This window comes from Rhipicephalus sanguineus, chromosome 7 (genome assembly GCF_013339695.2).
Source record: "Rhipicephalus sanguineus isolate Rsan-2018 chromosome 7, BIME_Rsan_1.4, whole genome shotgun sequence".
NCBI classification, from domain to species: Eukaryota; Metazoa; Arthropoda; class Arachnida; order Ixodida; family Ixodidae; genus Rhipicephalus; species Rhipicephalus sanguineus.
Window position 1 is genome coordinate 163,972,413 of NC_051182.1, and position 27,955 is coordinate 164,000,367.

General features: G+C 47.6%; 1 protein-coding gene across 1 annotated transcript in view; it reads right to left on the reverse strand.

Annotated features, from left to right (window-relative positions):
- The window catches only part of LOC119399234 (uncharacterized), a 44,067-nt gene extending 16,557 nt beyond the window's left edge, over window positions 1-27,510 (reverse strand). Inside the window, exons 1-8 of the mRNA XM_037666050.2 lie at window positions 27,354-27,510; window positions 25,746-25,901; window positions 18,289-18,350; window positions 16,517-16,707; window positions 14,742-14,862; window positions 5,707-5,773; window positions 2,291-2,371; window positions 693-910 (exon numbers count right to left, since the gene is read on the reverse strand). Of these exons, the coding sequence (XP_037521978.1) occupies window positions 693-910; window positions 2,291-2,371; window positions 5,707-5,773; window positions 14,742-14,862; window positions 16,517-16,707; window positions 18,289-18,350; window positions 25,746-25,901; window positions 27,354-27,471 (1,014 nt within the window). The 5' untranslated portion in view covers window positions 27,472-27,510. The remainder of the gene's footprint in view (window positions 1-692; window positions 911-2,290; window positions 2,372-5,706; window positions 5,774-14,741; window positions 14,863-16,516; window positions 16,708-18,288; window positions 18,351-25,745; window positions 25,902-27,353) is intronic.
- Window positions 27,511-27,955: the final 445 nt, after the last annotated feature.

Genomic DNA, 27,955 nt, shown 5'->3' on the forward strand with positions numbered 1-27,955 from the left:
GAAAAAATTCCTTAGCATACATAACCATCGCTTTCCTAAAAAATCTCGTTCAAATACTGCTGAATTATTATCATTGCCATCACTTCACTGCCGACGAAATCGTTCTGATCTCTTGTTTCTTTACAAGCTAGTCCACGGTATCATATCCTGCCCTGTACTTCTCAATTGTGTTAATTTTCGAATTCCGCGTAAGTTAACCAGAGAGAACAGACCGTTTCATGTACCCGCCTGCTTCTTCCAACACTCTACCGTTCACAGAATACAAAGTCTCTATAATGTTAATTTTCTTGATCTTGACATTTTTCATAGTCCACAATCATTGTTTTTATCCGAGCTTTGTACTGTTTTGACATAGTATGGCACAATGTACAAAGTCTTCCCTTCTCCGTCTTTCCGCATAGTTGTATATATGCAATCTAATTTTTCATTCCCCTTCAATATTTCTCGTGTTGTCTTATTTTACTCCTCCCCTTTTGTGTTCATTTCTCTTTGTCTACGTGTATTTGCTCTTTTTATTTCTGAAGACTGTCTGTATTGTATAGTTAATTTTTATTGTTTTTTTTTTGCGTGCGCCTGCACAAAGACCTTACGGTTGTTCCTGGGCACGTTAAATAAATGATTGATTGATTGATTGATTATTATTATTATTATTATTATTATTATTATTATTATTATTATTATTATTCCACTACCTGGTCAGGTGAGGCTGCCTGCGAGGGGACGAGGTCGAATGTCTTGTTCAGCTCCATGCAGTCGCCGGCGGCCGGCGTCTTGGACACGCACTCGGCCACGGCAGCCGCGATGCGCGCGTGGATGCCCACCCGTTGTTGCTTCAGCTGCAGTATGATGGCGTCCAGCTCGGCACCCACGGCCGTCGCGTTCTTCAGGCACTCGTCGATGAGAGCCACGTCTGCGCGCGAACCTCCCGTCATGGCACACGGCGAAGAAACTTGGCCTGTCAACACTTCACTAGCGCGCGGAGGAAATGCGCTCCCGTTTCGCGTGAGCAAACTGACCGCTCGTGTTGCCGCATATGTAGCCCGCTATCTGAACGATTCAGGAAGGAGTGGAAATAGACGCTGTTTTACGCTGCCCGTGTGGACGCACGGCCAAGTGCCCAGAGGGGAGCGGAGTAAGCGCTGTGTCGTGGCCAAGGTATATATAGAGTCACGTGGTCGTGACGGCGAAGAAGACGGCTACTAAGGACGAAACTCTTTATTTGGGCGAACTTGTGCCCGGAAAAGTTGTGGTATAAGCAATTCACGCTGTACACTGATAGCGGCGAGAACTGTAGCCGGCCGTCGAGTAATCTTCCAAGCGGTAAGGCGCGTTACATTTACTGTCAAAGATTTCAGCGCTATCGCTGCTGGCCGCGTAAGCTGCCAGCATTTTTTTATAGGTTATTCGCGTCCTGCGCGCAGTCTGATCTCAAACAATCGCGAATCTTCTCAAACAATGCGGCGCGGCCATCTACAGTCAAACCTCATTTTAGCGAAGTTGCATGTGATAGGAAAATGGGTTCATTATAACCGAAAATTCGTTACAAGCGTGTATTCGCTACACAATATAAATGACAAGACTACTCTTCATTTAATTAGCTATAACCTACAATTCGTTGTATGCGCATTCTTTCTATCGAAGTTGGACTGTAATTACGAGGAGCTCGTAGTGTTTTTACTACACTGTTCTGCACCTGAATTTAAATAACACGTTGTGATGAATTGCTAGCGCAAGAGTGACAACCACTGAAAAGGTAGCGTAGCTACACAGGAGTGCGCTTAACTGGGCTGGTTGGTACATCATTAAGAAGAGAGCAAACAGCGCTAAACACGGGACGGAGTAGAAGAGGGACAGACACAAGCGCTGAACTATACAACCACTGGTTTATTGCTTGGATATGCAATATATACGGAAGCACTGCGCAAAAGAACAACAAAAACACAGTTATTATGATGACTTCTCACCCCTCTTTGCGCATTGCGCAGTTACTGTGTTTTTGTTGTTCCTCTGCGCAGTGCTTCCGTATATATTGCATATCCAAGCTATAAACCAGTGGTTGTATAGTTCAGCGCTTGTGTCTGTCCCTCTTCTTCTCCGTCCCGTGTACAGCGCTGTTTGCTCTCTTACTGTAGCTAACTCCCTTTTCCTTTCTCGCCAACCAATCGTCTTCTAGCGGCAAGAGTTGTGCTCTTGTGAGAGGGTGATTTACCAATACGAGACAAAGCGCGTTTTTCAACCCTCTCCCGTTAACAGTGGTGGCATTTAAGAGCAGCATATCTTGCAGACTCACGGCGTACGGACTTCTGAACTTCTTCGATGGGCGACTCGCCGACTATTCCTTTGAAATCTTCGCCAATTTTAACGACGCAACCTGCAAAGCAGATAAACCTCATTGTAAAACATTATTTGACAGGTGATAACGAATAATATAGCCTCCGTAATAAAATGCGCAGCGTGATGCAAGTAAAACAACAAAGTTTTGCCCATCGCAATGACGCTTTGACCGTTACTTTCTAAACAATTTATTTATTTATTTATTTATTTATTTACTTATTTATTTATTCATTTGTTTATTCATTTGTTTGTTTGTTTGTTGGTTGGTTCGCTGGCTCGTTGGTTCGTTCGTTCGTTTGTTTCTTCATTTATTTATTTATTTATTTATTTATTTATTTATTTATTTTATGTAACCCAAGGGCCAACTAGGAGCATTACACTGGGGGAGGGGGGGGGGCAATAAGGGCAACACAATTTTCATCGACAAAAGCAGGCCTTGAAACATACTCGTAGTAAGCCCCGCCACGGAGGTCTAGTGGTTATGGCGCTCGACTGCTGACCCGAAGGTCGCGGGATCGAATCCCGGCCGCGGCGGCTGCATTTTCGGTGGAGGCGAAAATGTTTGAGGCCCGTGTACTTAGATTTAGGAGCACGTTAAAGAACCCCAGGTGGTCGAAATTTCCGGAGCCCTCCACTACGGCGTCTCTCATAATCATATGGTGGTTTTGGGACGTTAAACCCCAGATATTATTATTATTATTATTATACTCGTAGTAACAAGAATAAACAGTCTCGCAAGAGTGCACACACAAGAAAGAACAAAATAACGGATGTGAATAAGAGCTCTGGGAGAGCAGACCTGTTACTGAGAGTGCCAGGAGTCTAGACACTTTAGCAATGATGAATGAAATACGGTGTCATTGCGGCAACTCTGTAGGGTGAGTCATTGCATTCTTTTATTGATAAAGTTCAAGGCGAATTTTCGTATTTTTCCGTCCGGGCTCTGCAAATATCTTCTTACGTACACGAGAAAGTGAACACAAAGCTCAAACTGTTAACGCTCGTCGACTGCTGTGCCAACCACGGCCAGCGAGTAATCCAAAGATGTGTTACACAAGGAACACAATTCCTAGTTATAGCACTCCAATACCGTAGAAAATTGGGCGACTGGAAACGTAGGTATGCATTAAAATTTGCAATACGCAACAGATGACACGATGCCTAATTCTGTTGTTTCTTGTGTCATTGCGCTTAAGTTTTAAAATCACTGCAGTACCGTTGTTGCGACAAAACAGAATAAGAAAATTATACTGAAACAAGAAACGTCTTTGAACGGACACTTCACAGAGGTTTATTCAATTTGAAGAATGTTATTTTTCTGTCAAAGCTGCAACACGATTTTCTTATTAAAGTTAGTAAACTTGGTCGTGCATTTTGTCGTAAGTTTTACGAGCGAAATATTTCTTCTTGCTGTCCATATTCGCAACTTGTATGCATTTTCGCCACCGACATGTGATGGCAGACGTATGTGCTAGCCAATTCGTATTATTCATGTTAAAAAGACTTGACGTGCAAACACGGACACAAGAGAGAAGTCAAGACACCACAAACGCCGTAAAATTCACACGAACAAATGACAAAGAAAAGCCAGAAGAAAAAGTTTCGTTGGCGTGCATGACCTGGCAGTCGAAACCACGACCTCTCGGTCCGCAACGACAGGAGCAGGGCACTCTACCCACTGCACTACCGACGCACATCACATTCGTCGCTACAATATTCCGCCAATGAGTTGTTGTTTGTCTCGAACCACCGGCCGTGCTGCCGCTTTTTGAGTGTTCTGTACGACGCGATTGCCTGTTCTGTGATCAGTATACCGACGAGCCTATTTGCACCTCAAGAGCTCCGAGTCATGTGACCAGAGCACAAACGTAACGTATGACGTCACTGGTAAAGCGGTACGTCGCATTCTACCCTGGCTCTAGCACTAGTGATGCTGACAAAATAGCGAGAACCGCGAAGCGGTACGAAGTAGATTATTGGCCCCTCAGCGACATGCGTCACTGGCACTGCCTGAATACCGGTATTTTTGCAACGCCAGGCAGAATATTTGGTGCTATTCTGGACATTGTCAAGTTCCGCCATGCTGTCGAATTCCGCCATTGGTCAAGTCTGATTGGCCCGGAGGGCTGCTACGGCTTCTCCGATGAAATTTGACATGGCGGAATTTGACGGTGTCTAGGATAGCACCCCCTGCCTTTTATTCAAATATTCAAATAATGCGGCGGTGGTATGACGTCATGCATGACGTTTCTGCTCAGGTCACGCTAACTCGTGCTGTTGTGCAAGCACACACGCCAAATAACGACGGCATAGCTGCAGCATTCATGAAGTCTTGATGCAACAACGCTCTATGTTCGCTTTCTGTCGCTCTCTCTCTCTCTCTCTCTCTCTTTTTTTTTTTTTTGACATTATGCGACAAGTCAGTAATGCATGCTGAAGTTGTTTGCAATCCGGCCAAACGATCGTCTCTTTTGCAACTATTCAATGTTCTAATTGCATCAAATGTGGATGGCGGTATTTCACCAGCAGCAGGTTCTTCCACTGCACGCTGACACTGAACTAAGCGAGTTGGAAATACAATTAAAACTCGATCTAACGAAACCCGATTTTACGAATTTCCCGATCTAACGAAGAAATTTCCATTCCCCGGCATATACCCATAGAATTCAATGTTGTCATCAACTCGAACTGACGAAGCTTTCATGGCACTGAACTCGATTTAACAAAGCCTTTTCCGGAAATACACGAACAAAAATGCAGTTATTTCTTCCCAATTTTTACGCAGACGACTTTGCTTCGGACGAGCACTGCAACGCAATCACGTTAAAACATCTAGCGGCCCTAGTCACGACGCTAGTTTTATTTTGACGAGGCTGCACGCCATAGTCGGTAGCGCTTTTACGTATCAAATGGCGCAGGGCGGTAGTGGTTCATTGTTGTCCGTGCAAATATTCTCACAGGAACATGGTGGTTACTCTCGTTATTTAATGGTTTATGCGACAGATGGCACTGATCGTCTCCTTGGAAGTTTCTTGCTCTGCCTGCTCGCACACTGACTGCATTCGTTCTTCCTTCCTTTGAATATCGGCAGCTTGTCGCAGCTTCACGTGACCGTCTACCTCGCCTGCATCGCCCGGACGGGGGAGTGATTAATGCTCGGGCTGCTATCTCAGACTTTTCACACGCGCTGGTGTGTAATAGTGGTAAATAAAATGCCGCGCTAGCTACGTTACAATTTTAGATTTCAAAGCCCCGAAAAATCTCTGCCTCGATTTTACCAACTTCCCGATTCAACGAAACAATTATAGCGCCCTCATCGCTTCGTTAAACCGAGTTTCAGCTGCATGGCAAAGCTGGGCTCCATTCACTCACTGTCTATCCTTTTGTCGAAGTCGGCTTCGAAAGTGTCGTAATCCCTCACGAGCAGAGCATCGATTTCCTGTAAGAAGACACAAAGAAAACATTTCTGTCCTCCGTTAGGCTTGGAATGGAGCTTTCGCCCCAAGTCCAGCTACCCAAATCAAGCTTTCTTAATATTCCATCCTCCGTAATTGGTCTATCTACCACCGTTTGTCTAATTTCGATTTCTGCCTTTTAAAGATATTGTAAGCAAGAATGCCGGTATCATTGATGAGTCGCTAAGTTTTAACAGCGAAGCTGTTTAGCATATCGTCCCTTGTCCATCCCGTACCAAAAAACTATCATCATCATAAACGGGTATGCGCCACAGAAAATGGGTGAATCCCACTACTCAACGCTCGTGCACTAAGAATGATAAAGGCAACAGTTAGCCCAACAAACGGGTATGTGCCACACAAATCTGTGCGACCTATCAGAAAACTATCATCGTCATGAACGCGTATGTGCCACATAAATTGGGTAAGTCCCACTACACACGACCTCCACTTAAAAAGAAGAAGGCAACAGCTAGACCAACAAATGGCATGTGCGTTACCATAGTCACAACACTGTGACGTGATACTTTGCGGTTATAAAAGCTAGTGTACAGCTCGCGATGCTCTGATGGAGCTGGCACGAAGCATGCATTGTTCAAGTAAAAGTTCAACATCGCTACAGCCAAGTTCAAGCCAAGTTCAAGCAAAAGTTCAAGCAAAGGTTCTGCCTAGAGAGCATTGCGCGGCTTAGTGCAATCTTTGCACTTTTTTTGTCAACGAGCATTTATGTTCCTATACTCTGTAAAGACTTGTAGTGGCAAACTGAAAGAAAAAAGATCACAATTTCGCTTTAGGGCAAAGCAACGAAAGCTGTAGCAACAAAGCGTAATGTTATACGAAGTATATAAGGCTAGCAGCTAACTCTCTTTGATCCGATCTCGCGTGACTCTTCAAAACGCTGGTGTAATGGAATACGGCCGCATCCAGGGAGAGAAGCGGTTTCCGTGCAGCCTGTCGTCTGAACGCGAAGCGGTGAGAGCACAACACGTAGACGGACATACGGGCCGTTTGCTGATGTCTGTCGAGATAGCGCGCGCGCCAGCCCTTGCGACCGCTGTTACGAGCGGGTATTTGGATTCATCCCACCGCTGCAACCAGTTGTTACGTGCGGCGTCGTTGGCCGACGCGGACTCAGGGGGTAGCGTGGAGCTGAGCGGCGGGAGTCGTACCGCAGGCCCAGGGACGTCCAGAACAGCAGGAAGCCGAGGCAGAGAGACCGGCGTTGAGGAAAACTTAACAGACGTTTATTTACAACATCATAGAGGACAGGATCGTCAGAGCGACATCTAGTCCGATCGATCCGTCCCGAGCAGACGCTCTGCTGCTCCTTAAATACGCTTCATTCCCAAGATAGGGAAACTCCTTAATCGGCAAATGTCCAATCACAAACGTGCATGCCTTTGAAGCTGCATAACTAGCAAACGTCCAATCACAAGCATGCATGCCTTTGGAGGGTCCGTCTCTTCGACACATAGGTCACCGCCCCCAGGATGGCACGCCAGGGACCACTGCGCTCTCACTCTCCACGTCCGACCAGTTCGGAAGAAAAGGGGGGGGGGGGACAATGCCACCTCGGGGAACTGATAATCCTTTTACGAACAAAGGCACCAGCTTTAACCAAAAGCACACTCGATGCAAATACGCGTCCCACGGAGGGGACCCGCGTGTAGCAGCCAGCTTCCCGCCGAAGCGCTCAGTTCAGGGAAAAGACAGCAGGTGTAGGTAAATCCGTCCTCCGAAATGAGGGGGGGGGGTGTCCAAGAAGCAGGAAAACTCGTTTGGAGACAGCTGGCCCAGGACCTTCGTATCTGCTTTGTAACAGCTTCCCCGGCGGCAGGCCGAGACCTCGACGTACAAAGGTCAACCACCTTTGTGGGGAGAGGTCGATGAAGACAATGCTGGTATGCCGAAGTCGTGCACACCCCGATGCTGCTCTGCTGCATTCCTCCGCCACCTCCGGTGATCTCGAATATCTGGTAGCGTCTTCCAAGTTCGGAGAACAGCTTCTTGCTCTGCTGGCCCACATTCCTTCTCGAAAGACAGCACCTGTGTCGACCCCGCGAGAACCACAACCGCCAAGCAGGCAAGCGCCCGTACTCTCTCCCTGAGACCCACCAGGCTTTTACTTCAAACAAAATAACCTGTTCTCAATTACAATAGTAGCAGCAATTCCAACAGCCAAACCTGAAATAGGCTGCTCAAATCCACAAACCCATGTCGTGATGAAGCACGACCACAACAACAAAAAAAAGGCAATTGCAAACCTGTCACATAAAAAAATGAACCTAAATACCAAGCCAGAGTACCCGACGCCATCAAGTTCCCTGAATCGCACACAACCCTAGCCTTCGGCTAAAACCCTTTTACTCATTGCACTTGGCAAATGAGTACTACATTAAGAAAACAAAACGCTGCAAACTAAATACGAAATAAAACTGAAAATCAAACTCACACGTATACCATAATACAAAGTGAAAAGTTAAAACCATACTGACACGCTTACTAGCACATAACGCCAAAACAAATCAGGAGTACGTTAAACAGAGGCCTTTAACATTCAGCCTTCATCTCTGTAACCACTACGAACAGCTCTTCTTTACTCGAGCCCTAACGGTCCCATGTCTCTTAAGAAAACAAACAAATAACCAAACAACTACCCTCAAAAAAATCCCTTTTCAGATGTCCAACGTCACCATTCTCCGAAAAGCTTACTGTCGCCTAAACAACCTTTGCGTCTCCCTCGTGGTTTCCAGCGAGTGAGCGCGCGCATAACCCTCTTCCCGAACGTGAGGTTCTTTTGCCGCAGCAACAAATCTGATCTGTTTGAAAACAGATAGGAATACTGTGTCGGCAGATAGTCAGAAACAGCAGCCTTTGTATGCAAAACGCCAAAGGGGCCCTCGATGCAAACCTTAGCAATCGGAAGGCATACGTTTCGCGCTTCCGCTGCTTGCTTAAACCAAGCGCGTTCTCCTGTGAACTGCCCCGGTTCTACATACGAGGAATGCACCACGTCCATTGTTGCTGCCGAATCTCGCAGCACGCGACACTCCTTTCCATTTACTCTGAGCTCTCGGATATATGGCTCCAAAAGTTGCGTGCTTTCCTTCCCGCTGTCAACTGACAGGCAAGCAACCTTTGGATTCTCGCAGTACGCCGCCATATGACCAGGCTTGTGGCAATTGTAGCACACAAGCGGACGCCTCTTTTCAAAAGCCCTCTTTTGGTGATTTTCCTGAGCCAGATCGGCTTCTTTTACTGCCTCCCCCTTCTCTACGGGTTCAGCGTTGCGCTCTCGATTATCTTGGACGGTGTGTCCTTTCCACTCAGTCGCCCTTCTATTCTGGCCCTCCCGCTGGGGAATCTCCTTTCTATCAAGCGCGCGGCGCGAGACGAACTCTTCAGCAAGCTCCGCGGCCTTCGAGACAGTGGTTACGTCCTCCCTGTCTTGCACCCAGAGCCTAACGTCTTGGGGCAAACGACGGTAAAACTGCTCGAGTCCGAAGCACTCCATCATTTTCTCTTTATCCTCAAACGCCTTAGCCTCTTTGAGCCACTCCCTCATGTTAGACATTAACGTGTATGCGAAGTCAGCATACGACTCGTCTTTCTGCTTTACGGCGTTCCGGAACTTCTGCCTGAATGCTTCCGCTGACAATCTATACCTCTTCAGCAGGCTCGACTTGACCTGGTCGTAATCATCTGCTTCCTCTTTTGTCAAGCGGGCAATTACATCGGCAGCCTCACACGGTAGTAAGGTAAGCAAGCACTGCGGCCACATCGTTTTGGTAACACCCGCCTTCTCGCACGTGCGCTCGAAGTTTACCAAAAACAGACCTATGTCCTCTCCGGAGCGGTAGGGTTGCATTAGGTCTTTCATCCTGAACGACTTCCGTTCTACTCCGCTAGACGCTTCGTTACCTCCACTATTACTTCGAGCCTTGAGCAGCTCGACTTCAAGGCGCTTCATCTCAAGCTCCCTTTCTTCCGCTTCGCGCCTTTCTTTTCTTTCTTCCGCTTCGCGCCTCTCATTTCTTTCTTCCGCTTCGCGCCTCTCATTTCTTTCTTCCGCTTCGCGCCTCTCATTTCTTTCTTCCGCTTCGCGCCTTAGCCTCTCATTTCTTTCTTCCTCAATTAGCTCTAGACACTCTGAGAGCTCGTCGTCGTCTGCCTTAAGGTTCTCAATAGCCTCGATAATCTCTGGCTTTCTCATTTGTTCTCGAACATCCAAATTCAAACTTTTAGCTAACTCTAGCAAAAGCGGTTTTTTCAGTGCCTTCAGATTCATGGTTGCTGCAAGTGCTGCTAACTTCACTACTACTAAGACGCTACGTTCCTATGCACAGGTCAACGTAGAGTAGTTACCCAAAATTACCACCTTTATTACAAAACTCGAGACAAAGCCTGGTAAAATCTCAGTGAAGAAAAGTCAAGCACTCACTACACCCTGCAGCCACGATCTCGGCGGAGACGATCCCGATGCTGGCCCGAGCTTGTTGCGACTTGGCGTGAGCAGAATCGCGTCGCTGCCATCCAGTTGTTACGAGCGGGTATTTGGATCCATCCCACCGCTGCAACCAGTTGTTACGTGCGGCGTCGTTGGCCGACGCGGACTCCGGGGGTAGCGTGGAGCTGAGCGGCGGGAGTCGTACCGCAGGCCCAGGGACGTCCAGAACAGCAGGAAGCCGAGGCAGAGAGACCGGCGTTGAGGAAAACTTAACAGACGTTTATTTACAACATCATAGAGGACAGGATCGTCAGAGCGACATCTAGTCCGATCGATCCGTCCCGAGCAGACGCTCTGCTGCTCCTTAAATACGCTTCATTCCCAAGATAGGGAAACTCCTTAATCGGCAAATGTCCAATCACAAACGTGCATGCCTTTGAAGCTGCATAACTAGCAAACGTCCAATCACAAGCATGCATGCCTTTGGAGGGTCCGTCTCTTCGACACATAGGTCACCGCCCCCAGGATGGCACGCCAGGGACCACTGCGCTCTCACTCTCCACGTCCGACCAGTTCGGAAGAAAAGGGGGGGGGGGGGGACAATGCCACCTCGGGGAACTGATAATCCTTTTACGAACAAAGGCACCAGCTTTAACCAAAAGCACACTCGATGCAAATACGCGTCCCACGGAGGGGACCCGCGTGTAGCAGCCAGCTTCCCGCCGAAGCGCTCAGTTCAGGGAAAAGACAGCAGGTGTAGGTAAATCCGTCCTCCGAAATGAGGGGGGGGGGTGTCCAAGAAGCAGGAAAACTCGTTTGGAGACAGCTGGCCCAGGACCTTCGTATCTGCTTTGTAACACCGCGCTCTTATCAAAGTTCGCAGTTACTGCTCGAGCGACGCATCCACCCCCTCCCCTCCCACGGCGTCCCTTCGTGCTCCTTCGCTCGAGGAAAAACAGGCGGAGCGTTTCCTCTCTGCTTGAGCAGTAGTCGACGCAGGCCTCGCACGCGGAGTGATGTTATCGCATGCGCCCTCCGTGTGACGGAGATGGCCAGCTCGTTTCATCACTGCTTCAGCCGCGTTCGTCGCTAGCGCTCGTGAGCTTTTAATCGCGAGTAAAACATACTACGCGTTCGGCGATGTTATCGATTTGAAGTTTATGAGGGACATGACAGCGTAGACAAAAACCCGTCGAGAGTTTCCATAAATTGCTATCGCAATAAAGCGAGTAAGTTGCACGCAAACGCAGCAAGCCGCAATGCGGTTATAATGTCCATGCGCAATAGCAGAACCTTTGCACGAAATTGGGAAAAAATCAACCGAATACACACTGACTGTGCAAACAGGCGCTAATCCAGGATTTTTAATGAGGAAGCTTTATATTTATCATGCGAACATGGCTCGAACAAACACAGCGGCGACGACACGAAAAGATAAAAAAAGATATCACGTCACGTCTCAGGCGAGTACAAGCTATGCCGAGCGGACCCGGGCACGATAGACACACATAATCATGATCATAGTGATCGATGCAGTCATAAGATGTAATTTCCGTAACCGTAATTCTGGGCTACACGATAATCTAAACTAGAGGCCACGAGAGATCGCACCATGGCGCCGCATGTCTCACCGCGAAAAATCGACATCTTCACTGTGCATACCGCTTGAAGAATTAGAAGAACGGTACTGAAGTTAGGCACATTCTCACATTTTACTTGCACAAATATTGCCCATACTCAGTATTTTCGCGCTGAGCCCTAAAATTTTCATCTTCATTTTTTTTGCTTCATTTTGATTTTGAGGTCAGCGTGACGAAATGCAAAGTTTTTACATAAGTACGATGACGGTCTACCTTTATCGTCGTTCGAGTGCCGCGAAGCGATTTTCTTTTCTAGCCATATTCGTTATTTCCGACGCACTGTTCCCTGCCTCTCTTCCACGAAATTTATATGTAAATCGAATTGTACCGTGTCACAAACGAGCGCGTCAATAAAGCGCGCGCGCGGCCACTTTCAAACGGCAGCGGGATAACACGGCGCCAACCGCTCGCCCAAGAAGCGCGAACAACGAAAAAGCAAGTATCAAAAGACGCCGACGCGCCGCATCCTCCTCGCCCACTAGCAGTCTCAGATCAAACGCCCGGCAAAGCCTGGATCTTTCTATAGGGATAGGATGACGCATCGCCGAGCGACGCCGCCGCGATTCGAACCTACAAGAAAGCTCTCGCCCTTTTTCTAGCCTTGGCTGTGCTGCACGTCGGAGAATGCTCCCGACGCTTCTAGAACCCGGGGGAGAAGGGATAAAAGCGTGCGACGACGACCAGCGAGCAGTCAGTGAGTGAGGGAGGCAGTCGGCCCGGAGATGGTGAAGGTATGCTGAGTGTGGCTCCGTCAGCCAAAGAAGACGCGTTTATGGTGTTGTGCGGTCAGTCGATCGTCGATCTGGGAGAATGGGATGACGACGCCGTGTGAGCCGTAACAAGTTACGTCGACGGAAGGAACAACGACAGATTGCGCTGGAGTTGGCGTGAGTCTTTCCTGGAAGACAAGCGTTCAAGTACCGTCCAAGAATTGTGGACTGGACACGCCGTTGAATATTCAGGACTTTAACTGTTCTTGAATAGTTGCAATGCATGAGATTGCACTTGTAGCGCGTGATCTGTTTGTTTAGTTCCCGTTGTGTTAACACCATCTGTGTTAGATTGCGAAATTGTAACTGGTACCAGCCGAGTGTGCATGTGTTTGAGATGCTTGTATTGCCTTAACTGAGAATATATTTCGTTTGTGTTATCGACTCTCGGCTCTGACTCGGACCGGCGTTCGCTGGCGCACTAAAAGGACCAACTCTAAATTGTCCGCGCTTTCGTGGTGCGTTTCGGGGGGCCGATACGTCCGCCCTTGGAATCCGCACGGCGATTGCCATCCCCATTAAAGGGATTAGTGACACACCCCCGGCTATTCAATTACACATATATGTATTGCTTATCAGTATTTTACAGCGTTCTTTTATTGCGATAGCAATTATATGGACAGTCTCGGCTGAATTTCGCCGTCGCCGTCGCCGTCATGCACCGTATATGTATATGTATATATATATATATATATATATATATATATATATATATATATATATATATATATATATATATATATATATATATATATATAAAAGCCCCAAAGAAAAATAATTCAGAAAAATGCTTCCGAAGCGCGGAATCGAAACATGGACCTGTTGCTCCGCAGCGAGTGGCGCTAACCGCTACGCCACGAAACGCAGATCCTCCGCGTAGCTAATGGCGAGCATTATGTACACACCCTTTACCGCTGGACGGACTCAGAGACGGCCGGCGCTTATAAGCGTTTCTTCATTACCAGCGAGATGGCGCTAGGAGTACGACGGGCGCATTTAAAAGTCGTCGGCGAGCTCGCTCGCTTCTTATATTTGCGCAAGGAGAACATTGCCCTTCCGCTGTCTGCTCGCGCGGTTTTCTGGTGGTGAGGGGAAAAGGGTTGTTTCAAGGTTTCACCGTGGTGTCCGCGCTGATGTTACGGAGCGTACGAAAGTCACTCGAGCAAGGGACGCCGCTAAACGAACAAACAGACGATGAGCGCGAACTATCAAGTGTCACAGCTCGGCACTTGAAGCACGCTAGTTTCGTTCGCTGCTTCGGCCGCCTTTGCAACAGGAGCGTTGTTCAAACTGAGAGTATCCATTGGCGAGCCTCACTTCGTATAGCATTAGTTTCTTGCTATCGCATTAATTGCTTCGCCCTTGCGGCGAAACTGTGACTTTTTTCTTCCTTCGCCATTTAATAAAAACGCCGCTTACCTGCTCTACGCGTCACACAGTACGCCAAGCGTCATTTCTTTTTCCTTTCTTGTTCACAACTATAATACGACTAAAAGAGTCCAACAAACAAGCCAAGTAAAGCATGGGAAACGTTATTTGTTCTTAACCGCGACGTAGTAATTATGACAAATATTGAAATGTATTAAAGCGGACGAGAAAAACACCCTTTCCATCGATGGGGTCCGAACCCACAACCTTCCAATTACGTCCGATGCTCTACCAATCGGACTACGACGGAGGGCATTTCCTCGTCCACTTTGATGGGTATTTCTGTGCGTGTAATCACTAGGAGTGTCAGCCAGCGCCATTGGTAGCCAAGGCGGCGAATGCGAAACACTTTTGCCAGAGGGTATCACGTGGCACGTCATATTGGCACGAAGTGGCAGCTGACCAATAAACCCTCGCACGGTAACCTATAAAGGCATCAAGTATGCCGGGAAGAGGCCCTCTCTATGAGGGAACGAAAGAAGGGGAATTGTTCGAGGGGCTCGTTCCTTTGCTAAGCACAACCGAATGCTTCTAACAGACAATCAAGAAAAAGGTGTATCCGCGGTGTGCGTTTACAATAAGGATATGCAGTTCCTGACGCAACCACTTTCTCAAAGGTACTGGAGCGCTGCGAAAATTTTTGTACATTAGAAGACAGCGTACTTACGTTCCTTGTCTTGTCGAAGAAGAGCATGATGTCGCTGATGATACGATGCGATTGGGGCACGATGTTGTTCACACCCATGGGCACGTGCAGCAGCGCTAAGAGCGTAAACGATGCGAAGACCCTGCGAACAGGGTTAGCGGGACACCATCATCGGTAAGCGATTATCCCACGTGTACAGTAAGCAAGTACATTATTCTTGAACAAATAAAGTGCCCGAAGTCTAAACTCCCAATGATCTGCAACACATCCTGTCCTGCGGTAGCCGATTCCATTTGAGGCCTCGTCGCTCCACCTAGCCTCTTGCCGTCCTAAGCCGCGCTCACCATTTCGTTCCATCCCTTCCGTCCTTCTAAGTGACCGTCTGTTGTCTGTCCGAATGCCCAGGTTTACTTTTTTGCTCTTAATATAAACAGGGGTGGCGGACATCCTAGTGAACATCAAGCGAAAGAAATGCACCTGGGCTGGCCGCGTAATGCGTAGGACAGTGGCCAGTAAGAGAAACAGAATGGCTGCCAAGGGATGGGAATTAAACGCAGTCGAGGTAGGCAGAGAGTTGGATGGAGTGACGAAATGAGGAAGTTCGCAGGGATAAAATGGAATCAGCTCACACTGGACATAGGGTAAACTGGAGATCATTGGGCGAGGCCTTCGTAATGCAGTTTACATAAACAGGCTGAGAATGATGATGATGACGATGACGATGATGATGCATACCTACTAGGATATCGGCAACCCCTGTTTGTTCACTCTGCTATCTTCCTATCTCTCGGAGCTACACCTATCACATTTCGTTCCATCGCACGTTGCAAAACCCAAATGAAGTTCAAGATGCTCGGCAATCAGTTTAACGCTTGTGTTCGGGTGTGACGGACTCGATCTCTTTATCGCTTATGTCAGGCGTCGGCAACCTGCGGCCCGCGGGGAAGTATTATGCGGCCCCTGGAACGACGTCAGAACACCAGCTCCCCTCTGGTTCCCATCAGAAGTTCCCATCTGATGGCCGACATGGCAGTTTCGACCTCAGATAGGGTTATACATGAACAAAGAAAGACCACATCCAGTTGGCATTGTCCCCCATCTTCACACTTAGCCAGGTAACGTCCTCGCTCCCTTTATTTGCACAGGTAAAAAAAATGGGGGAGAAAGGTTCTTTGTAACCTTGTCACATGCAGCCTTGCGACCTTGTAACATACATGCTGTCATAATATCACAAGGTGACAGGCAACCTTGTGACATGTGTGCTGAAAATAAACACGATTTCTCTTCCAGTTTTGTACCGAATTTTTTCTCTTTTTCTGCGAACACCCCCCCCCTTTTTTTTTTTTACTGTGCCGCCCCCGCCGTGTTGCCTTCATGCAACTTGGCCCTACGCCTCAAAAGGTTGCCGACCACTGGCTTAAGTCGATTGACGGCTGGCTGAAGCACTTGGCACTCTTACGGCTGATGTTATATGCCTCCATATTTTAACAAAAAAAAATTACTTGTTACTCTTTCTTGTGTCGACGTGTGCCTTGAAAGACAGTAATATATGTGGAAAGTCAGGACTCGCGAAAAAGAGTAACACGTAATTTTTTTTTCTTGAAGTAAGATCTCCGCATTACTAAACAATGATTCGCATTGATGCTCCCTTCAGTGCACTACGCTCTGTGACCGCGCCGTTCCTAAGAAGACGCCAATAGAAAAATCATCGACGGCTACTGTCTATAGGTGTGGGCGTAACAGAGTCGTTTAGAAATTTAGCACAGCCAGGGATGTCAAGTGATAAGGGCACCAACAGCATGAGGATGCAGCAGCAGACGAGTCCGGCAGTGTAGGCGACTCTCTTGAACTCGTCTTCGGAGTCCTCGCACGGGGCGACGTCCGGGTGGCGGCAGCAGAGCGTCCAGAATCCGCCCACCGGCACGACCACCGCCAGCACAGTGCACACCACGACCAGCAACATGAGAGCGGGAAAATCGACGAGCACCTGGTGTGAACAAAGGCGCTGGGCTGGTAAATATTCCCAATGAACTTCAAACAGAATCCTACACTGTCATGGCTACGAATGGCATTGGCTAACGCTTCTACACGTCATCAGTCACATACTGAAGTACACGCGGTAATGGACGACCGCCGCCATAGCGCGACTGGTAGTGCATCGCACGCCTTATGCCAGGCTGTGGTCCCCACCAGTTGTTTTTTTTTTTGTCGTCTTTATCTTCAAATTCCCGCTCTTTATAAGCGTAATTTAGTAAAAGTCAATCTAAAAATAACGCCTTATATGCATTCCTTGGAATAATTATCCATCGGCTTCGTATGGTCGCGTGCAAAAATGAGATATTCGGTCCGACTAAGTTACACGCATAAGAATTCGGCAAGGTGACAAGGTGTTAACTCGCAACTAGCATTATTCTCAGAAGAACACTGCGTGCTATAAATTACAGCCTTGCCAAGCTCGAGGAGAGAACCATTGAGCATCGCGTCCCGATAGATTGGATGAAATTTCGTATAAGCTGAAGCTGGATTAGACAGTATCGAATAATTAGACATTCACTGCCAAGCACAAAACACGGACGTATCACTGACAAAGATCTGTTTCTTTCTGATGCGATGCGCTTCTATCATTTCATGCGCTGATGCTTCTTTGCTTTCGCCGAAGATGCTAATATCGGAAAATTTCTCCTCACACGCGCAGCCATCACCATGCATATGCAAATTTCGTTCGTTATTGGTCGTCTTATTTTACTCAGAAGGCGCGTGAAGTCACAGAGTAATCAAGACAGCCATGTTGCAGAAATGCTAGCTACACGTATATTATTACGGCGAAAGCCTTATATGCTAAAAAAAGGCGGCGTCCACAGTTCACAACGCAGAATGGTACCAAGATTACGTCGCACTACTTCAGCAATGATTAAAGCTTGGTCAAAGGTGGCTTGATTCCGGAGGTACACCGCGTGAGGTGCATAGGGGTGTGATCTCATACGTGTCTCGTGAGAGCTCCTTAGCGTTGCCTATAAAGGACCCTTCCCCTTTTGACTCGAAAAACATTTCCCACACAGCAAAATACAAAACTATTCTTCGTGTAGGAGTAACTCTTTGGGCGAACTGGTTGAACACGCTCATGTATAGCAGCGCGGAAACAACAAGGACGAAGGTGAGTAACTAACAGCAGCGCTTCGTCTGTCGTGTTATAGTTACACTCCTATACGTCCTTGTCGTTAGCATCGTCTTCACACGCGAGGCTTTTCACGTAGCGTGCTGACTTTGATATTACCATACTTATTCCTTCAATTTACACTCAGTGAAAACATCGAACAACAAACGTTGTCTTGAAATAGGCTGTTTCCACAATTAATGACATAATGAATAAATGACTTCAACAATATTCTCTCTAGACATCGGACAACAAAAAGTAATATATATAACAGCACCTCATACTGAACAAAGAGATGAATATCTCAATAATTATTACCTTTACAAATTGGCTCTTTCGGCCTTCAAAATAACGTTACAGATCGTGAAGTGCACTTGATCACACGATTTCTCAATATTACCGATAAAAGCTTACCGAAAGAACGTTCTCCATGAAATAATGCTTCGGGTCTGTGATCATCTTTTCCGAGAGAAAGACTGAAACAGAGCGACAGTTACATTCGAAAGTTAATGCTTGACGGTTGCATTTGTTAAGAAGAAACGCTGTTCCAGAGCGAAACTATATCAAACGGCTGCGTGGGGACTATTTAGCTGCATAGAGCAATATAATTCGTTAAGCTACGATCGTTGTTAAGTTACAGCTGCTGCTGTTAAGTTGAAGCTGCTGCTGTTAAGTTGAAGCTCTTCACGCGCGCTCTTCACGCTCTTCACGCGCGCGCACGCTACGTGAAGGCTGCACGACGCTGCCGGCCAATCTCTCTTGCTCGAGTTATCGATAGATTAGTGGGCAAGTTCATAAAGCAATTTGTACTGAATGTTCAAGCAAAACGCCCAGCGAAATCGAGCGGAGTTGACGTCAGGAGCACGTTCAGTGTCGATTACTCCTGGTGCCGTCTGCTAGCCATCAATGTGTAAATCTGCATGTATGGCGGCGATTTCTTTTCGCGACTGTTCTATGACCGTGGCGCACTCAAAATGACTTTCCGGCCCGTTTTCGATCACTAGCTTCAGCGTTCGGGCTTCGGCTACCGTGTCTGCGTTAAAGCACAATATACGCATACCGCGTGCTGCGCGTGTTCGGTTACCAAGCCTGCTCCTTCGGTTCAGTTCTTATGTTCGGAGTTTTAAGCGCATGACAAAGGACGTGTGATGCCATTCAAACAAATTAAGTGGTCGTTACAGGCAACAACCTTTGATTAAATTCAAGTTTTCAGCAGCTGCCGTGTAAGCGCGTCGTAAGAACTTGAAATTTAAACAAGAAAGAAAAATGTTGAGAGCGCGTGTCAAAGGGGGATGCACGACGGTGATATGAAATATTGGTAGGTTGTGCGGAGTTGTCTTTTTTTTGCAGCATATTTTAACCCCTACGTTAATAAATCAACGTTTGCTGACTCGTTCACGGTCGTTTGAAAGTGTGCTGAACAGAATTAGTGTAATCATACTAACGTAGATAAATACAAAGCTTTCTCATCGAAAGTCGTAATAAGATGTATTTGCAACAAAATAGTGTAAATCACACTCAACTATCGACTCCCGATAGGGCTTGATGCGGTCACTGTACTAAAAAGACTCACAGCGTCCCTTATGGATTTGCCTAAGATGACTTGAATGCGAAAGCCATCTTCTTTTTTTTTTCAGTCGACGTATTGTTCCTTCCCCGTCCCCTTCCGAATGCTTTCTGGACGTAACATGGTTTTGCACTGCCTCCAGGATGGGAGGCATTGCAAGCTTTCTACACATCTCCTGGTTTTGCATTGCCTCCGCGATCAACCCACCAATCACGGAGGCAATGCAAATTGACGATGTCAAGTGGTGGCGTCATCATGTGACGTGACGTTATGACGTCACAAATTTTGGCGGTCTGCGGTGTCATGAGGATGTCGTAAGGTGACGTCATCATGTGATGATTTTTTGCATCACTCGTGTTGACGCTGCGACTCGGGTCGCCGACGGTCAATTTTCGCGTTTGACCAGGAACCCAAGGCTTTCACCTTAAAATATTCAATCTTGTTACGGCGCGTTAACGAATAGCAATAACCAGCCGAAGGGGCCAGAAGAATGGTGGGAAGGAGCTCTCTTTCTCCTCTTCCTGAACACACTCGCCGATTTTTCCTACTGCATACCAAGCTGTACTATCGGTGTCAAATGAAACACGAACAGCGGGAGAATGGCAGACTGGGCTTGTTGGTTTAACATATTTGAAGTTTTAAGGCGCGAATGTGTGTGTTCCTATTCTTCGTCCGTGTCTTATTCGCGCCTTAAAACTTCAAATACGAACAGCGGAGCGCGTTGCCCAAGCATTAGGAACTGTACAGTGCGCGCCGTCCTGTCATCGCCATTCACAGGCACGCACACCCGGTTAGGCAGCACTGCGCAATCGAAAGCATGAATCTGGCTCACGAGCGACAAACCGCAAGAGTGTATCTATCTCTAATCATAACGGTGCGAACTGTACCACGCGCACCACTGCTGGCGTTTCATTCGGAGTCGATAGTACGTGTAACAAGTTTTAATGTGCATCGAACTCGCCCAATCTACACTAGTTGTCCGCAATAACCCGCTGGTCGATGATGTTATCAATTTTATTTTGTCCTCAAACGTTGTGTACACACGTCCACATGACTACAATTGGGAGTGGATGTGAATTTTCGTTCAGTTCAAGTCTGTTTACACAACGCTAACTTTTCTTGATCGCGCTTCGCTTCCAAAGCAGCGTAGACTCTCTTTAACTCGCTTGGCGGGACGTTCGCGCTTTCACGTAAGCTATTTCAACGCTATCCAGCCCAGTGAGTGACGCAACGAACTCGGGGGCATGATCCTGACCGTGGGTATATAGAAGATACGTTAAATGTTAACGTTTCTTAGCCTCCTGTAATGCTAGCAGCCATCTAAAGAACTATAATTACAAGAAAATGCAGCTAGTAGCCGAGGAACGCCGTGCGACGCGAGCGAACTATAACGAAAATGCTGCTGTTCTAGCCAGAGCCTAGCAGACGACAAAAGCCAAATCCCCGCCTTTGCGTCACCGGAGCGCCGTTCGCCGCGCCGCCATCGGTGGCGCACGGGGCGAATAGTCGGTTACAGCCTAAGAATAGAAAAATTGGCCGCGTATCTGCGTGCTTCGCTGCAAGTGTCGTCTAAAAACAATAGTCTTCTGCCGGCCGTACTACATGAGTCCTGGTCTCATCCGCGGCCACCAGTGATGCTGTTCCCAGGGCCACTGCCAGGTGGTGGCAGCACCATATCGTCGGAAGAGGGATTTTTCGTGCATAGCATCGCATTTTCAGCGCAGCCTAAGAAATTCTAGTGTCTTTAGAATTACGTATCTATGTATTTTCTAGTAAAGGAACACACCGCCTAATACTTACGTATTGATGTTGCGCCTCAGATATGCGTAATACTTGCTTTTTGATCGACAATGTTCACAAGTATGAACGCAGTTACCAGTTCAAGATGGCTGGGCGTTCAGCAAGTGCCTAAGCTTTGGCCGGGTGGCTGAATTGGCTGAATCGTGACAGACAGACAGAAAGACATACCAAAATTTCTGCGTTCAAGTATCCCAAGAAGGACTATCGTCTTTAATAAAGCTCCTCCCCCAGAACTGCGGTGCGCGCGCGTGCCATTCATCTGTGCAAGGCAGCCGTGCTAGGTGGTTTCCGTTGTAATCGTAAGTATGTTTTCGGTGCTAATGTAAACATTACCCATGTTAGTATTAAAAGTTCGTTGTCCCTACTTAAATATTACGTTTCCCCAAGCAGTTATTCCGAATCTTTGCTGAAATTTGCCAAGAAGTTCCATTTTTTTTAACCGAAAACCAGCGACAACAACATGTGTGTGGGAAAACCAATCACCTGAAACGCTAGAAAGGTGCTTCACGTCACGGGAATGGGCAGGTGCAATCGGATGGGTCATCTGTGCAAATTCTCTGTGGTTGAGACAGCGACGGGTGAGCTTACATTTATTCTTGGTTTGTGACCGACTGTAGGCCAAGGTATAGGCTCCACAAGCATCGCTTAGTGGCGCTGCTACTCTTGGCAGGCAGTGCCAGAAAAATAGAAACTGGGAGCATACGATACAACGCGCGTTTTCCGTTCTCGCCACCGCGCTCCCGCTCACTTCCGTGCACGTGAAGAGCTCTCGCGGTGCACTTGCGGCGCCTCAAAAATGTACCGCCTGCAGTGCGGCTTCAAAAAGATCTTCAAGCTGGACAGGCACTTCCAAAAGCGAACTTGATAAAAGGAGAAAGGATCGTCAATCACGTTTACGGTGAAGAGCAGACGATCGACGACAACGACGCCGACTCAACGCGAAATGCATTTCCCAGGTCGCAATAACACTGTGTAGGGCGTATAGCTCGAGGTAAGTCTCATTCTGTCATGTTAAAGATACCTGATGGTCCATATGCACTGCGAAATGAAGCCGTGCACGCTATCGATGTTCTGCGTTGTTCGGATTGTTGTTTTGATATGGCATGTTTGCAGTAGCAGCCGTGTACTTCCGTGAACAAACGTTTGCGGCGTGCGAAAAAAAGAAATTATACCGCCATGGCACTAAAAAGCCTGAGAAAGTTAGAGTCAAGTCATCCGTGCCGCTGGCGCATCACCCGCCGATTTAGACGCGAGGCAGCTAGCTGAGTTTTAACCACTGTGAAGCAAGTTGAACTGCTCGCCTCGTGTTTTCGGCTCTCGCGTCATGCTTGCACTCTCTTTCTATGAGAATATCGACTTTGCAGGCGTATAAAACCTGCTGCGCGAAAGCGGCTAGCAAATCGCACAAGCTCGGAAGGTTGTTACTGCAAAGCGTGTATTAAGTGCCAGTTATATTTAGCGGCTTGAATATATAGCACCCTAATAAAGTGACAAAAACTAAGCAAACCAGCAGAACGATGTCAAAGTTTGCTGAAAATGCACAGACGTCCGTTCCCGCGTGATAAAGCAGCTTTCCCGACTCGTAAATTGCAGGTGCCAAACTTTAAACAATATGCCGAGTTCGGTTGAATTCAACCAACCCCGCAAAGCTAACTGCGGTATAACGCTATTGTGAACGTTCAACAATGACGGGTAGGTCTCACGAACACGGGGAATCAAAACACAAAGTTCTTTCACCTACAACCGTAACTGGACTTTCCCAATACGAGAAGACAGCGAGTAGCCATTACTTGCATAGGGGAGCGCGGATTTGGTTAGGAAGATAGACCCCACGACAGAAAAGTCGCTCACTTGCAACTGAGTTTATTCGAAAAAACTTCACACCAAGAAAGCTTATGCGCAGGCGCATTCACAACAGCCACTGGCACAAAAAATTGCCGAATCGTTGGGACATGAGGTAACAATCTAATATATCTTAAAGGGGGTTACATATGATCAGTTCAAGTAATTAACTGCTGTGAAGGAAGTTTGTCATCGTCGAATGCACCGAAGGCGCACTGATGCACGCGTCTGCTGCAATCTTAACCTGGTCCGCCTCTAGAATCTCTCTTTCACTCCTTCCCTTTGCTCCACTCATGACGCCTGCCTCCTCGAGAAGTGCTGTGCACCAGCACTTCCTGCAATGCGCAGGAAGGTGCGCCCCGTCTTTCTGAGCCATCAGCGTAGTCGCGTGCTTTCTTAACTATATCATTAAAGGGACACTAAAGGCAAATATTAAGTCGACGTTGATTGTTGAAATAGCGGTCCAGAAACCTCGTAGTGCTACTTTTGTGCCAAGAAAGTGCTTATTTTGTAATAAAATCACGTTTTAGTGTCCGCATTACGTTAGCGCACTTCAAATCACCCGCCTGAAAGCGGTCTTTCTGACGTCATTGTTGCCGTGCCCAACGTTGCCCGCCTTTACTTCGCGGCGGCGCGCACTGGCGGCCTGCACCATTCGGGTATCCGGCAACATCACATGCATGCGGCATTTTGTCGAACTTTCTGTCAGAGCGACTTTCACGAGCGTGCAAAACACATGCGGCAGTACGTGATACCGAAACTACCACTGAGACGCGACCGCGTGAGCGAAGCAGGGCGCCGGGCGAAGCACAGTTCGGCGAAAACGGAACCTTTGACCCACGCGCGCCGTTGCCTATGGCAGCGCCAAAAGAGGTTCTTTTTTCCATGAATCAAACATAAACGAACAAGCAGCATTTTATTACGTCTCTTTATCCACGGAAGGTTCTTTTTTTATTGCAGCTAGTTTGATTACTAGTGATTAATTGTAGTCGGACTCTCTCACGTCATCGGGATCATTTCCAGAATTCCTCGCTCGTGGCGCACGTCGTGTGATACATTTAGCTTAATTTCTCGGCAAGTAGGGCACTTCTGTTGATAATATTGTCGTTTTAGACATTGTCATACATTGAGCTTTCACTCTGACAAATTGTTATTTGCCTTTAGTGTCCCTTTAAAGGGGTCATGAAGCACCCCTTGGGCTTGTTGAAAAAACACATCCTGCGGAAAGCTGACACGGCTATGAACTGCTCTGCCAAATATTACAGTCGTGCGCGCCGCGTAAAGGCCACAAGCGGAGCGCGAAGTTGCCGTTTCCACAGGCGCCCTCTTTTCAAACAGAGGCCGGTTCTCACTCTCGTCAGTGGGCGGGGCGTCTGCACGTTGACGTCGCGGATCTGCCAGTTTACGTCGCAAGAGACAGCATACTCATTGGCCGATAGCCGACGTAAATCGAGAGCGGCGTTCGGATCAGATGCGCTTCTTGCCGCGGGGTGCCGCCACTTGCCGGCGCCGCACTCCTCAGTACACGGTAGCCGCACTCGCGCAAGCGAATCACAGCGGGAGAGCGATCGCGTTTCATGACGCGTGCTGACGTAACTTCTTTCCCCCTTGCCATCCCTCCCTGCCTAGCTTCCAGTGCGCTCGTCGGAACGAGAAAAGAGAGAAAGCGCTGGGAGCGTGCGCCAAACCCCCGTAACTCCGCTGATTCTTGACGGATTCGAGAAATTTTTGTGGCAATCGATTTGGGAGGTAGTAAACTCCGATACTGAGGTCATTAGATCATTACTTGGAAAAGTGGTTCATGACCACTTTAAGACATCGGTCCGTTTGGCCAATGTAAGCTTTGCCACAACTGAGTGGGATTTTATATACCACTTCCGTATCGCAGGGAACAAATGACTTCTTGTGCTTCTTTTCGCACACTGACTTCTTGGTTTGTTCACCGGCAAGAGCACACAAACGGGAAATCTTAAAGGGTGCCGTGATGACGAGGATTGCGCCATGCTTTAAACCTATCCTCCTAAGGTTGTGTGAAATGGTGTGAATGTAGGGCGTGATAACATACTTGTTAGGACTCTGTCGTGGTGAAACGCAAGGTGAAGCACCCTAAGAAGGGAGGATGCCACGGCAACAAGCAAGGTGGAAGGGAAACCCGAAGCTAAAAGGCGGGAAATCTGGTGGTCGAAGAAGCTATGGCTCACCTTATCTGTGCAGCACTTTTCGAGGAGGCACACGTCGTGAGTAGAGCAAAAGGAAGACGTCAAAGAGACGGAAGTGAGACTGATCATTCAGCGATACGGCATACTCTCTGTTGTTCAGGCAGCGCCTGTTCACATATCGTGCAACCCTTTATACTTTTAAGTAGGCATCATTTTTTAACGCAGTAAGAAAACGTTGCTGATCTATTGCCAAGGCTCGTGCGAACATGTGAACCAATTATTGCTGGACAGGGTAGAGGATTAAATTTAGAATTTCGTGAAAAAAAAACAGATCACTGGCTCTCGAAAACAAATATCTAGACATCAGGTCCACGAGGCAACAGAGTCCAATAGTAAAGTAAAGGTTGCTCCGGGGCCCTTTTAATTATTATTCATGACGTGCCTATGGAGCTCAGAAGTACCACATTAGCACGGATACCAATGATTGGCAATGCATCGCTCACCCCTGGGAATCCTGGCAGGCACAAAGATGGAGGCGACGAGACGGCCGTACCCGTAGATGAGGTTCATAGCTCGAGGCTCGCTTTGGTCCTCGGAAGTCTCGAAGTCGTACATGCGAAGGCTTTTGTAGAACGGCAGGCTGACCGGTGTCAGGCAGTCTGCAGCAGTTGCCAACAAGACCGCTGGACTTCCTTGAACTACCAATAACTCCGTCACTCACAGCAAATATTCATAGACCTCTGGCGTCTAGTGTTTCGTTCGGCATTATAAGCCTATTCACCCTCACCGTATATGTGAGGAATACCTCTCCAGGAGATCTCCAGGAGATCTCCAGGTGCACTACCACGCGCTGTCATGCTCGAGAATATTTGCGCAACACGGCGGCTCAATGAGCCACAATGTAGTAAATTTGGCTTCAGCGACACCCCGTGTTCTAAGGATTTTGCATCAATGTAGTAAACAAGGGCTTCGAGGAGAAAAGGGCAGAGAAATGAACAGGCGCACAATCGCTCAGCTGTTGTCGCGGCCAACGGTGCTCTTCGCTTATGACTCCACGTAGTCCATGCCGGTATTAAAGTGCGAAAACAGAAGAGTAGCAGCGTCCACACTACAAATGCTGCGCCATCTTGTCCGAATTTCATATAGCACGTGCCTAAGGCGTTTCAAAAGCCTCATTACGAGCGAAAAGCGCGAGAAATGCCTGCGCGGGGTGTTGGTCCGCATGGCAGCAGCGTTTAAGGTAAGAAAATAGTGAAGAACCCGCTTTTTTGTTTATTCTTCTCCCACGCCTTGTCCTGGACGTTGCGTTATCCGAAGGCTTCGTAGGTCGCTGAAGCGAAAGGCAACGCGATGCGTTTGCTGGCCTCTGCCTGCGCTGTTTATGTCAGCGTTGTGTCAGCGAGTGTTCGCGGTCATACGTTGGACATGTTTGTTAATTTATTCATTAAACAAGTGTTTACCCTAATATATACAAAGGAAAAAACTACCAACGTTAATTTCAACAGTTGTCTGAGACGTTTCTACCGTTATTAATGTTTCGCCTTTCTAGGACAACCCTGAGTCGCTCACGTAAATTAAAAACAGGTGTAGCCAATTTACAGATTGCCTACCAACTATAGCTGGTATACCAACTAGCCCTACTACATACGCTAAAACAATAGGGAGCAGTGTATTTGCTATGCGCGCTGATATTACTGTATATGCTAAGCCTTAACTTTAGGTGTAGACCCGTACATTCGGCCTCTTGCACCAAATGCTTCAGGTGAAATCCATCCAAGCCAACTGAATCAATCAGCAATTCCTATTCAAAGCATTTCTGTCCATCAGCGTAAGGCAAAAAAAAATTGCGCAAACTTTACGAAGACGGCCAGACGGAACACAAGGCACAGGCGCTGGATAAGAAGGAATGCTCGATGTACTAGAAATTCTTCTAAAAGTTACTAGAGGAGTACTGCGGTCCCCTCTGTTTGTCTTCGTAAAGTGAGCACTGTTTTTTGCCTTATGATGAACAACACAACTAGCTCGATATTTGTTATTCATCGGCGTAATATATTGCAGCACTGGTGTGAGAGGATGTGCGACCACTAGGCCTAGTTCGTTCGACGACTCACATGTGGGATCTGGCTTGTGCACGACATCCGCCGGATATGGCGGAAGGTCGTAGCGGCGTGCAGACGCTGCAGCGAGCCAAGACAGCAGGAAGGCGGCCGAGACGCTGTGCTCTGTCATTGCACCTGCAAGGGTGCCGGCGTAGGACGTCCTTACACAGGGCGGACCCTTCTGGTCAAGCTCATGAGAGACGTGCTAATTCCCTTCAAAATAATTCCCGGACGCAAGCAAGAACAATGTTAGCAACAGTTCTTATCTGTACTCGGGCAGGGAGCCGATCGGGATAGTTAGAACGTTGCGTCAATGATGACCATAAACCATACTTATGGTGCGTACCCACTGCCAAGAATTTGAAAGAAGTTGTTCCGCTAAGATTAGGATTAGAAGATCAAGTACCAGAATGACACACCGGGCAAACAATACAGAAGAGCTAGCGGTCACGTCAAGTGATAGAAAAGTTTAAAAGAACGCAGGAGAGAGCGACGACTCGAAAAATAAAACTCGGGGAAAATTAATTCACCTTAACGAAAAATTACACAATAAGTATAGGAAATATAAAGCAGAAATTTAGGAAAAGAAAAAATAAATAAAAATCAAGAATTAT